The sequence below is a fragment of the Branchiostoma belcheri genome, unplaced genomic scaffold (genome assembly GCF_001625305.1).
Source record: "Branchiostoma belcheri isolate BF01 breed outbred unplaced genomic scaffold, Haploidv18h27 scaffold176, whole genome shotgun sequence".
Lineage (NCBI taxonomy): Eukaryota > Metazoa > Chordata > Leptocardii > Amphioxiformes > Branchiostomatidae > Branchiostoma > Branchiostoma belcheri.
Window position 1 is genome coordinate 135,047 of NW_017803224.1, and position 14,140 is coordinate 149,186.

At 39.9% G+C, this 14,140-nt stretch overlaps 1 protein-coding gene across 1 annotated transcript in view; it reads right to left on the bottom strand.

Annotated features, from left to right (window-relative positions):
- LOC109467137 (mucin-like protein) overlaps positions 1-6,108 on the bottom strand; it is a 19,275-nt gene extending 13,167 nt beyond the window's left edge. The window contains exon 1 of the mRNA XM_019765071.1: positions 5,930-6,108. Within this exon, the coding sequence (XP_019620630.1) occupies positions 5,930-6,012 (83 nt within the window). The 5' untranslated portion in view covers positions 6,013-6,108. The remainder of the gene's footprint in view (positions 1-5,929) is intronic.
- Between the last annotated feature and the right edge of the window lie 8,032 nt (positions 6,109-14,140).

Below are 14,140 nucleotides of genomic sequence, written 5' to 3' on the forward strand. Positions count from 1 at the left end.
GGTCCCCCCCCCATGTCAAAAAAAGCCCGGTCTAGGTAGGGTTAACGTAGGGAGGTATGTGTCGATTCAGCTGCCTAAACGTTGCACGGCCCTGCTACTGTAGCAACAACATACTCTTTCATTGTGAGTCCTGATCACAAGTAGCGTTCGTCTCATGTAACCAAAGCTGGCACATTTAGGGGAAAAAGACATCCATCGCCAAAGGTGGGCACCTTTAGATCTTTTCTGCGAAAAATGGTTGTGTTTGTACCAAAGACAGGCACCTCCTTTCTGCGAAAAATAGTAAACGCTGTGTTTGTACCAAAGACAGGCACCCCCTTTCCGCGAAAAATGGTTGTAAAAGGTAAGCACCTCTTTTCAGCGAAAATGTGGTTGTCTTTGTACCAGAAACAAGCACGCTCTTTTCAGCGAAAAACGGCTGCGTTGGTACAACACGTACAGGTGAAACGGAATATCAGTTACCATGGCGCCGCTCAATAGCGATCCGCACTGTTTTGTTTATTCAATGAAAGGCAGCCAGGGCGAGGTGACAACAGATATGTTTACGCCAAGAGAAAATAATAGATGCGTGAATCAACCTTCTGCGAAAAACCAATACTACGCTAATGTCTTACACAAACTCCTGCAACCTTTAGTCTAGACATGTGGGCTTTTTCTACAAGTCTGCTGCCACGACACAGACGTACATGTACATAATAAAAATGAAAATGTACTTGTCAAGCAAAGAACCGAAATGTCTAAGATTTCCAGTTTTCCAACGTCTTACATGCGTGATCAAAAAAAAGTTATGTAGCATGACGTAAGTCCAGATCTAAGCCCACACAAACAAGCAGCACTATTGACCGGTGCACACACCAAGGCTTTTACACAGCATTAAATGAATGTCACACGCTTGAACACAAGTCATTGAGCTCATCATCGGGGGGGGGGGTCAACCATAGGTGACGCTCAAGGAAGTAACGGCCAATCAAAACACCGAGGAGGTCTTTTTTTGACCGCGCTGTTAGATCTTGTCCGTCCTTCCATTGCTAAATGTTGCGACTATGTACAAACAGGACCAATGGCTTAAAAATACTGCAAACCCTGCTAGAAGCATAAAAACTGGGTTCAAAACACGATTGAATAAGAGGGATTAGGTCCCCTAACTTTTCTTCAATCGAGACTCCCAAGTACCAGAACGCAACACTCGCAACGAGTATACTTATACGGGCGGGATATTTTGACGGAGATGCTAGGTTTGTACGTATTATAATTGGACAATGTGGCTACATCGATATCATCATAGATATGTGTACGAGATAAAAAGTGTTCTTCAGAAAATCATTAAAACAAAATGACTTTAAACTTTAAAAATCCACTTTTACTGCCCTAAAATTGCCTTCAGGCTAACTTCAACAAGAACCGCAGTTACGTATCGTCATATTTCTTCACCCCTCAGACGGTAAAGACATATGTTGAAAAGATGATTCAAAATAACATACGATTCCACCCACCAATCACTCGTGCTATGAAATTATTTCTGTTTCTCACTTTCAAGCCGCATTTGTTTACATACAAACGTACACTTCACGAACATACAATCTTCTGTTCATTTTACGACTTTTCTTCTCGAAAAAGCTTGCCCTCGTTCTTTCGAAGTGGCCGGAGATATGGCCAGCTTAGTAACGTTCTCACTCACCCTCTCAATGTAGTCTGTGACTGAACCACCGAACAACACCATAGGAAGAGCGCCAGTGAAGCCCAATAGATTACTCCCGCCATTTGGCGCGTTTTCAGTGCGTATTTCTCCTCTACCTTATTGTACAACTGCGCACAACGTCCGAACTGTACAAAATCCCGGGCTTGACTGACTTGCGCACCTTCTTTTCCTCTAGGTTTTCGCGGAAGGGATTGTAATATTTGAATTGGCAAGTACATCAGGGAAATTCCAGGTAATTTCCACACGTCACACAATTGCGTCACTGCGAGAAACAATAGACGGTGTAACTGTGTCTGTTTGACTTTGTTCTACGCGTTATTTATATAGGCAGTTCAAGGTGTCACGTCATTTCACTGACACAGCATATCATTGAAGTTTGTTTTGCAAATTCATACCCGAAGCCAAATTGCACTGTGTACAACGTACATAGCATATAATTTTCATGTTGTTGCTTTTTGTGACACAAAACTCACAAGGAAGTAAGGGTCAATCAAAGCGTTTGCTCGGCCGAAGTTAGGGAGCGTTGGTTGCGTTGACACAACACGTACATGTACAGGTGAAACGGAATACCAATTAACATGGCGCTAGTCAATAGCCATCCGCACTGTTTTGTTTATTCAATGAAATGCAGCCAGGGCAAGGCGACAAGAGATATGTTTACGCCAAGAGAAAATAATAGATGCGTGAGTCAACCTTCTGCGAAAATCATCATTTCCATGAAATCTACGCTAATGTCTTACACAAACTCCTGCGACCTTTAGTCTAGACATGTGGGCTTTTTCTACAAGTCTACTGCCTCGACAAAAACGTACATGTACATGATAAAGAATGAAAATGTACCTGTCAAACAAAGAACCGAAATGTCTAAGATTTCCAGGTTTCCAATGTCTTACATGCGTGATCAAAAAAAGTAGCATGTAGCATGACGTAAGTCCAGATCTAAGCCCACACAGACAAGCAGCAGTATTGACCGATACACACACCAGGGCTTTTACATCCACAGCATTAACAAATGTGTCACACGCATGAACACAAGTCATTGAGCTCATCGGGTTTAGAGTCAACAACAAGTGACGCTCAAGGAAGTAATGGTCAATCAAAACACCGAGGAGGTCTTTTTTTAACGCGCTGTTATCCACGAACACCAGAGCGTGTCACTTCTCTTATCACTAAAATTAATGTTTTGGCTATCATTAGTATTTACAAGCGAGGTCAATAGCTTAGAACTACTGCAAAACCTATTAGAAGCAAAACTGAGTTGAAAACACGATAGACTAAAAGAGATTAGGTCCCCGACCGTTTCTTCAATCAAGACTACCAAGTACCAGAACGCAACACGCTAAATCTGGGGATGCTAAGTTTGTTCGTATAAGCCTACACGGACAAGCAGCACTATTGATCGGTACATACCCCAGGCTTTTACACAGCATTAACAAAAGTGTCACACGCTTGAACACATATTGAGCTCATCGGGTTCAGAGTCGACAACAGGTGACACTCAAGGAAGTAACGGTCAATCAAAACACCGAGGACGTCTTTTTCTGCGGCGCTGTTACTTCCGAACACCAGAACGTGTCCGTTCTTCACTTGCTAAATGTTGCGACTATGTATAAACAAGACCAATGGCTTTAAAATACTGCGAACCCTGCTAAAAGCATAAAAATGGGTTCAAAACACGATTGAATAAGAGGGATTAGGTCCCCTAACTTTTCTTCAATCGAGACTCCCAAGTACCAGAACGCAACACGAGTATACTTATACGGGCGGGATATTTTGATGGAGATGCTAGGTTTGTACGTATTATAATTGGACAGTGTGGCTACATCGATATCATCATAGATATGTGTACGAGATAAAAAGTGTTCTTCAAAAAATCATTAAAACAAAATGACTTTAAACTTTAAAAATCCACTTTTACTGCCCTAAAATTTAGCCTGGGTACCATCTGGATTTTCGCTACGCAACGCTCGAAAAAATCATGATGATACCCAGGCTACCTAAAATTGCCTTCATGCTAACTTCAACAAAAAAACGCAGTTACGTATCGTCATATTTCTTCACCCCTCAGACGGTAAAGGCATGTGTTGAAAAGATGCTTCAAAGTATGGCAACAGTACGCACTAACATACTTCAAGTTCCTCCTACCAATGACTCGTGCTTTGAAATTATTTCTGTTTCTTACTTTCAAGCCGCATTTGTTTACATACAAACGTACAATTCATGAATATACAATCCTCTGTTCATTTAAATTTCACGGCTTTTCTTGTATAAAAATGCCTGCACACGTTCTTTAAGAAGTGATCGAAAATATTATTAAGCTAGCTTAAGTAACGTTCTCACTCACCCTCTCAATGTAGTCTGTGACTGAACACCCAAACAACACCATAGGAAGAGCCCCAGTGAAGTCCAGTAGATTACTCCCGCCATTTGGCGCGTTTTTAGCGCGTATCTCTCTATCGTATGGTACAACTGCGCACAACGTCCGAACTGTACAAAATCCCGGGCTTGACTGACTTGCGCACCTTCTTTTCCTCTAGTTTTTCGCAGAAGGGATTGTAATATTTGAATTGGCAAGTACATCAGGTAATTTCCAGGTAATTTCCACACGTCACACAATTGCGTCACTGTGAGAAACAATAGACGGTGTAACTGTGTCTGTTTGACTTTGTTCTACGCGTAACTTATATAGGCAGTTTGAGGTGTCACGTCATTTCACTGACACAGCATATCATTGAAGTTTGTTTCGCAAATTCATACCCGAAGCCAAATTGCACTGTGTACAACATACATAGCATATACTTTTCATGTTGTTGCTTTTTGTGACACAAAACTCACAAGGAAGTAAGGGTCAATCAAAGCGTTTGCTCGGCCGAAGTTAGGGAGCGTTGGTTGCGTTGATACAACACGTACATGTACAGGTGAAACGGAATACCAATTAACATGGCGCTGGTCAATAGCCATCCGCACTGTTTTGTTTATTCAATGAAATGCAGCCAGGGCAAGGCGACAAGAGATATGTTTACGCCAAGAGAAAATAATAGATGCGTGAGTCAACCTTCTGCGAAAATCATCATTTCCATGAAATCTACGCTAATGTCTTACACAAACTCCTGCAACCTTTAGTCTAGACATGTGGGCTTTTTCTACAAGTCTGCTGCCACGACACAGACGTACATGTACATAATAAAAATGAAAATGTACTTGTCAAGCAAAGAACCGAAATGTGTAAAATGTCCAGTTTTCCAACGTCTTACATGCGTGATCAAAAAAAAGTTATGTAGCATGAAGTAAGTCCAGATCTAAGCCCACACAAACAAGCAGCACTATTGACCGGTACACACACCAAGACTTTTACACAGCATTACATAAATGCACACGCATGAACACAAGTCAGTGAGCTCATCATCGGGGGGGGGGGTCAACCATAGGTGACGCTCAAGGAAGTAACGGTCAATCAAACCACCGAGGAGGTCTTTTTTTGACCGCGCTGTTAGATCTTGTCCGTCCTTCCATTGCTAAATGTTGCGACTATGTACAAACAAGACCAATGGCTTAAAAATACTGCAAACCCTGCTAGAAGCATCAAAACTGGGTTCAAAACACGATTGAATAAGAGGGATTAGGTCCCCTAACTTTTCTTCCATCGAGACTCCCTGAGTACCAGAACGCAACACGCTATACTTATGCGGGTTATTTTAACGGAGATGCTAGGTTTGTACGTATTATAATTGGACAATGTGGCTACATCGATATCATCATAGATATGTGTACGAGATAAAAAGTGTTCTTAAAAAAATCATTAAAGATAATGACTTTAAACTTTAAAAATCCACTTTTACTGCCCTAAAATTTAGCCTGGGTACCATCCGGATTTTCGCTACGCAAATCTCGAAAAAATCATGATGATACCCAGGCTACCTAAAATTGCCTTCAGGCTAACTTCAACAAAAAACCGCAGTTACGTATCGTCATATTTCTTCACCCCTCAGACGGTAAAAAGATGATGTTGAAAAGATGATTCAAAATAACATACGATTCCACCCACCAATCACTCGTGCTATGAAATTATTTCTGTTTCTCACTTTCAAGCCGCATTTGTTTACATACAAACGTACGATTCACGAACATACAATCTTCTGTTCATTTTACGACTTTTCTTCTCTAAAAAGCTTGCCCTCGTTCTTTCGAAGTGGCCGGAGATATGGCCAGCTTAGTAACGTTCTCACTTACCCTCTCAATGTAGTCTGCGACTGAACCACCGAACAACACCATAGGAAGAGCCCAAGTGAAGTCCAGTAGGTTACTCCCGCCATTTGGCGCGTTTTTTAGGTAACTCTCCTCTAGTTTATTGAATGACTTCGCACAACGTCCGAACTGTACAAAATCCTGAGCTTGACTAACTTGTGCACCTTCTTTTACTCTAGTTTTTCGCGGAAGGCATCGCAATATATGTATTGGCAAGTACACCAACCGACCCAACCAACTTTGCTACGACCTACTGTTCACCTTGGTTGGGGACAGTTCGGTAAGTGGTAGGTGGTGAGCGTAGGAAAGTTCTGAATGTGTGACAGGGGCTTTAATGAGCTTGCCAGATGCTAAGCGTTAGCAGGAAACATGAAAATGTCAATCACAACTTCTTTGGGGGGGGGCGGCTTCTTGTTGACTCATTCTCAGATTACGCTGTTCTTTTGTTCTTTTCTCTCCTAGTCAACCTTGCACGATCTTCCATAATTATGAGGACTGTGGGCCCGGAAGAATCCTAACCACGACCATTATATATTGAAGAAAAAGCTCACTTAATTACTAGTAGCTACCACCAAATTATCAGGTGGCGGGGTGGGGGGATCAGGAATAGTCAGTAAGTAATAGTATATGCTAGAAATTGATAGAGAATTTTTAATTATGTGTTTCCCAAGCTAGATGACTACAACTACTGATTGTGTGAAAGTCGATAGTGGTCAAGTATGTTAAATAAATTGATCAGCAATTTTATATTTTCATCATTGCCTCTGTAACACAATCGCTTAGCAAACTTTCTCTTTGACCCCCTCCCCAGAAAAACGGTTTCAAAAAGGCTATCTAGATAAACACTGTCAGCTGCTTGGATGGTATTATGATCAGAAGTGACCAACAGCATAATGTTGTTGCGTTTTGTTTGCAAAGTTGGGTTTAATGTAGTAATTTTGTATTCTCCCTGCACAATGTTTGCACTTGCGTAGTATACATCAATTTTTTTTTCGTTTTTTTTTTTTGCTTTGACAGCCTTTCTAATTTTTTTTTTTTTTTTTACATTTGTATACTAGTACTATACTTGTAGGGTTTCCGTATTATAATGTTTGATCCAAATGATGTACAATTTAGTATTGTGGGTAGCTTTGGCCTATGGAGTTACATTTCCCCACTTTTCTATACCTTCAAACTGATTTCAATTAGCTATTTTCGTCCCCCAATTATATATTGGAAATGGAATTTGATAAGAGGAATCTTTGGACTATGGACTTGTTTGCTTCAGTCTGATGTGGGCCTTTAAAATGACCTCATGTTTTATGGGTGTAGCATGGACATACATGTACACTGTGTTTCTTTTATGCTACATAGTACGCGCACAGGAAAGGCCATAAAGACCCACAGAACAAGCCCTACTACCATTTTTATGAAACACATATTTATATCTCTTGGGGAACGTTTCTTCCTACTCAACATATTACATATGTACAACTGTTAACTGCTTTTAGTTTAGTTGTTGTGTTTTTTTCCTAAAATCATGTTTCATCATTCAGTGTTGCAAATAGATTTTGTGTGTATGTATATTATATTTACATAGAACAATCAACGACTGTTGCTTCATGTATGTATATTTCATTTCCTTGCAGCCAGATTTAACACACACAACCACACATCACATACACTGACACACAGTTCAAATATCACAGAGGCGATTTAACCATTGATAGTTAATTCCATTTATTATAGAAATCACAAAAAAAGCGCAAAATCTTGAGCATTCTAACATCGCCAGTCTCAATGAAAGGCAGGAGATATAACAGTGTTGGTATATAATTCATTGTTAGAGTCTTGATTGTTATATACAGTGATTTACACTGCTAACATTTTGTTCTGGATACGATCTTAGTTCAATGCGCCGTGTGGCACCCAGGCATCACCTCTGTTCAGTCTAGACACATAGAGTCTGTGCAAAGGCGAGCATGTAGAATTGTATTGGGTAAGAACTACGTCAACTATGATGCAGCCCTAGGCCAGCTGTCCCTTACCTCTCTGTACCAGAGACGAGTCCTACTCTGTAAGAAGTTTGCAGTGTCTTTATCAAGATCCCCTACTTTCTCCAGTTGGTTACCGCCTACACGTGCAATTGTACATGGCAGAGAACTCAGGTCCAAAAATCAAATCAGTCAATTTAGCTGCAGAACATCGAGATTTAAGAACAGTACTTTACCTTTCATTGTAAAGTTACTAAATGATAGTTGACATGTTCATTGTGTAAGTCATGGTTGTATTGAATCGTTATAGCTGATTTTATATTGTTTAACATTGTTGTATTGAATCGTTATAGCTGATTTTATATTGTTTAAATGTAAACAATAACCACAATTCAGCCGAAGGGCTGCTATGGTATTGTATTTGTATTTGTATTTGTGTGAAATAAATAAACCAGTCATATAATACACTGTGCTTTAGATGTATCTTCTCTTGTACATGATCTTTAACAGTCACAGTCCAACTGCATTTTTTTCAATCAGTCCAACACTTATTCAAGCCTGTAACATACCATATGATTATGAATGATACATTGATTTGCTTTTTCAAGCACAGCTAAAGTTCTCAACATGTCACAGTTGGTTGTCCATCAAAGTTTCATATAACAAACAAAATCTGCTGACATCATTGATGTACAATTGGATGCCCTTTACATATGAAAGGTCTGTAGGTTTTTCTGTGTGGAATATTGTTACACAAATAGAGATGCCGTTTCATGAGGCCTTAGCCTGTATTCCATATAGGTGTTAACTCTGAGATAGTGGCCAGAGTATATACCCGAGGCGTTAACGCTGTACAAAGCGTTCTTTACTTTTGTGTGAAGTGTGAAGATTTTTAACTGTACTGACATGGGATCTAACTTTCACGTACTATTACCCATGGATATATACTTCACAAATTAATATTGTGTGTGCAAAAAGCCACAATTAAATTTGCCTGAAATTGTGTCTTTCACATGCAAAGCAACAAAGACCTTTATCCTGCTTGGGAAAAAAACACATGTTACCGAAGGTTACCTTAAAACCCATTCCTGCACTTTTTGAAGTTCTTTCATAGCGATCTTAGTACTTACACAAATGCGCCAAAAATGAAATCCTATCATATCATACACACAGCAACAAGGTTGTATTTCGTATAACAAAAAGCTCATCACAGAACATTTAAGCTATTGACCTAACAATGCTGCGGATCGAAGCTAAATTACAGATATACAAAGGTCTTCTCACAGAGCAATATCATACGGAATGTTGCATCAAATATATAGAGTAAAGCAATTGTCATGACAGTATTTGCTACAATGTAAGCATTAACACAACTTTCAACAGAACTAGATTGAAATATCTAGTTCTGAATCATTTAGGAAGTTAGAAAAATAACAAGAGCTTTAAAATCCCATTTATATTCAATAAGAGTTTAACAACAATATGAATTAATAGTATTTTTTAAAATATCTTTATTCACAAAATCACATAAACAATACATTACATCGCACTTGATACACTGCAAACTTAAAATGCGAATTTACAACAATACCTAATTATACGATTTACGACACCATATATGTACAGCAATTAATAGTATTACAAAGTTAAACATTCAAAATAAACATTCGAATTAAAACAAAGTGTCATCTGTTCTTACCAAGCTGGGACAGGAAAATATTCGACCGCCGCCACGTCCAATCCCTTATTTTATTCTACAGATTTACCTATTATCACACTGAACAATATCTAAGAGATTTAATGCCACCCCGGTATCTACCTCCTCTATAAAATTCGTGATAAACATAACCTTAAGTTGCTAAATTGTACCACAAATATAGCACCCCATCCTTTTCAGCAGTTTAGAAAAATTCGTAGGATTTGTCACAACGATCTTTTTTATAATATTCTAGACAGTAATAGTTCTTTTGCTGCAAAGGAATCCTCATTTTTATCAGACTCAAACAACAGCAAAATTTTACAGTATGTTCAAATAATCTTAAAGAAACCAAATGATTTGAGTGACCAATCTTCTATCCATTCCTCTGACTTGGAATACCTGTTAACAATTTACATAGTATATGTACATCATTATGTATATAATATACATTATTATGTATATAAATTTCCTTATTCTTACATTTCATATTTTACATGCAACTAGTTAATCTTACATTATTTAATTATTAATTTTTTTTGTACTTTGCTTTTCCGCGATTTGCACTTAACTTTCGCACAGATATATTATAAAACGAACGATAATCATTATATTACAGTGCTAATTTACATCTAAAAACTAAATGGAAACAGCCTTACCAAACAGTGATGTCTCTGTTACAGTTAGTTGCATATGATGTACAGAGTGTCGATTTCTACTTTATTGGTGTTGCTCAGTGCAAAGCCAAATGGCCACTTCTAGGCACTGTGTTAGGTGGTACGGTTCTTCTCACTGATAGGACAGAGTGACTTCAGCTTAGCAGTGTTCTCACCTTCAAATTAGGCCTGCTCACAATGTCAACTGTGAGCCGTTTATCTGTTATCTGTTTATATCAGAGATACAAACTTGGCCGCTTTTCTGTCCTCGGCAAGTTGTGCATTCTGTTCAAATGGGATGGTAAGTCCATTTTTTGTGCAGACGTAACTTTGGACATAACCCTAACATGACATTGGTGTCACTGAAAGAGTTTATTCGTAAATAGGGGGCAATTTTTATTCAATTTTGGATCGTCCATTTGTAATAGAGAGAATAATCTTTTCTAATTGGGGTCGGATTGGGAAGGCTCTATTTTAGACTGAGATAACTTAGCAATAATGTATTTCAGTTTGGGGTATAACTTTTTTTTAATGTTCTTTTTCACAGGTGTGGGTTTGGAACAGTCCAAACTTGTATAGGGAGGAAGATGGAGGGAAATATGCTGTATATGCTGCATTGTTTGCGTTTTTATTTGAATTTGAATTTAGATTAGATTAGGCAAATTCTACTTGTTGAATTATCCGATTCTGTAGTTATCCCAGTGCCAAGAATTTACTCAGGGTGTTCCAGAAAAGACTGTCCTTCCGCCAGTTGTCTCTTCATGCGTTCAATTTTCATTATGAGGCTAGCTTCGGCGTTGTAATGTGCCAAAGCGTTGCGTAACTCACTTCGCTTCTTGGTTGAGTAAGCAATTGCAACAGCCGCCAAGGCAAGACACGCGAGGCCACCAGTAGCTACAGTCGCCACCGTACCAGATCCTACCGCTACACTTATTGCTCCTACACTAGCTGTTGTTGCTGACGCTTCTAATGCTCTAGACCTAGAATCAGTTATTGCCTTCACTATCTTAGGTTCCAGTTTGTCAAGAATAATCTGTGCTCGTGTAAGATGTTCGAGGCAAGTATCAAAAACTGGTTTGATTTTACTATGAATTGCATTGTATCTCTTCAGAGCCTTCGCCCTTTTTGAAGCCTGTTGGTAACTTACAGCGCCTTTAACGATCACCATGGCTTCCTCGAACTCGTTGCCAATGTCCTCCATTTCTTTCTTGACAAACTTCAGGATTGTGTCAATTTGAGCCCACTCAGCCGGCCAGGCTTGCTTGATGCTACTGATGTCCCTGATGACCCCGCTATTTCGCGTAAGATACATCATCAGGGCCCATTCAATGAAATCAAACAGAAACTCACAGATCGGTTTAAACACGGGTATGTTCGTAATTACACATTGTACAAAATCTGTCAAACGTGTGACGAATTCAGCAACTTTAACCTGCATCCCCATGGGTAGTCCCGAAGCTTGGTTCTTCTCTTCATCCATGGCCGCATCCAAGATACTAAACGCGTCTTCAAACCCTTTGGCGCCTTGTAGGACATTATTCAAAATCTCTCCTTCTTCAGCGCTAAATAGCACTCTGTTTCTACTGTAATGAACAAGGGACGTTTGAAAGAATGACATGTCCCATACACTTACATGGCTTAAGATCATAAAAATTGTCTATTCCATTTTTATGACCATGGACTTTTGTAGCGAGCACCATTATATAGAATAGCTGACGGTGGGCTGAGAAGTGCTAAGGCATGTGACATATAGTGTATGTAAAATATATTTCACTTTCGTTAAATCAAATATCACGCAAGGATTCGACAATTTTGCCAATCTATGAAAATCGAACATTTTGTAGAAAATGATCTATCTACATTAACGAAAAGGTATACCTAGTACCTGGACATGGTGCCGGTGTCATGGCCACATTGGAAACGCAGAGGGATATAGTACTGAAGAGGAACGCAACTCCTGTGGGGTGAAGTGAACATAAACAGACGGTTTTATGTATCCGGGTATATATATATATAAATGTCTATATGTCTATACGTCTTTATCTATAAATGTATAGATAAGTCTATATGTCTATATGTACCTCTCTCCGTTTATATCAGTCCGTTTGGATAATACAAGTATTCTTCGGTTAAGCTTTTTTTCAGCCATAGAGCAGGCTAGGGGCATGGGTTTGCAGTTTCCCAGCTGTGTTCACCGTTTTCGGCACCATATTTCTTGGGTTCGGTGTGTTTTTGCCACCGGTGGACGCCTAATTTTTATGTGATTCCCTGTTATTCATAACGTTATTAGTTGTGTATATGTTGTGAACTAAGCGTTGTTTAAATTTGTCAAATCACTATAGAACAAAACAACACCAATGAAAAGTTATGGTATACTTGACCTTTTGTTAAGCTGTAACATGATACTGTCGTCCACTGAGCCGTAGACAGCGTAAACAATTGGTACGGCCCCCTAAGGCTGTAGGAGGCTAAACGCTCAGGATAGGAGCATATATAGACCACGTACGCCTACCTTTATGTACAAAGTGAAACAAACATGCCGAAATGAAAACTGTTGACCTACTCCCAAATAGGTGACTGGTGTTCTGTTGACTTACAGCCGAACACCAGCCAACCATTCTCCTGAGTTATGGCCGAACACCAGCCAACCAGGCCATGGCTGAACATCCCGACCAACCCCCGAAGATTTTGAACATTTTAAAACATTCGGCTGGCGTAGACGAACACTAGACGACCCCGCTGAACACCAGCCGACCCAGCGGAGCTTGCTCCCCCGACGTACAGCAGCCATGGTTGCTAGGATTTCGGCTAGTGTTTGGGTGTGACAGGCTAGGGGTTTTATGCTTCGTCATCGTATGAGTGTGCGAGTTCACCCGCTTTTCCTTGGCCTTGCGTGCTTATCACAGCCTATTCTTCACATCCTATTCTAAAATATATCACCCTACAACAACTTTCAGTGAATGTGTAATGCACAAGAAGTGCCTAAAATGGGTTTTTCTCACCTGTGGGCGGGACGCTCAGCATTCACTCTAAGCAGAAGTCGAAGTGGGCTATACTTAAGAGTGCGCATGACCGGAAGAAATATTTCTGAACTTGCTATTATGGCGTCCACAATGTACAAAACGCGCAACATTGCACACGGCCTTACATAGAATTACAACAGTTCCACGACCTCATACTTAAACCACATAGTATTACATATTTACATAAAAGGAGTTCCACGACCACAATACCTTCAAATACTACAAATGATGTTTGTTACATAGTCAATAAATGATCTCATCAGGCAGTGGGATTTCACCATAGGGATCATACTCGCGCCGCAATACTTTGCGCTACAAAGGTATAGAGATCACTCCGCCAGGTACGTATGAACACCACAATGATTAAGATGGAGTCAGCCGTCAGAGCCGTGTCGCATCGTACTTGAATGTGACGTTTAATCACAGACATCAGAGCACAACAATGTTGACCTTTGCGACTTATGAATTACAAAGTCTCTCAGTGTTTATGTGAAGTCACCCAAACCGCGATTCGGGTAACTCACATTCCTCACATCTGGTCCACGTGCCACACATTCCCTTGAAACCGTGTCCGATCACAATTCGCCTGAGCTACATTTATTGTTGTTTGATGGAAACACGCAAGGTAGCGTGTTATTAATGTCATTAATATGTTATGAGTGAGTTATATTATTAATGAGTTCAACGACCTGCTTGCTGGTGCCCCCCTCCCAGCGTATCTCGGCCGAATGCTGACGTGGTCCCGCCTGAGGCGGTGAAGCTCGCCCTAGAACGGACACATTATTTGACCATTACTGCTCTTTAAGTTGCTGCCAAGTAAAAGTTGGTATTGCATATAAATAAAAAAA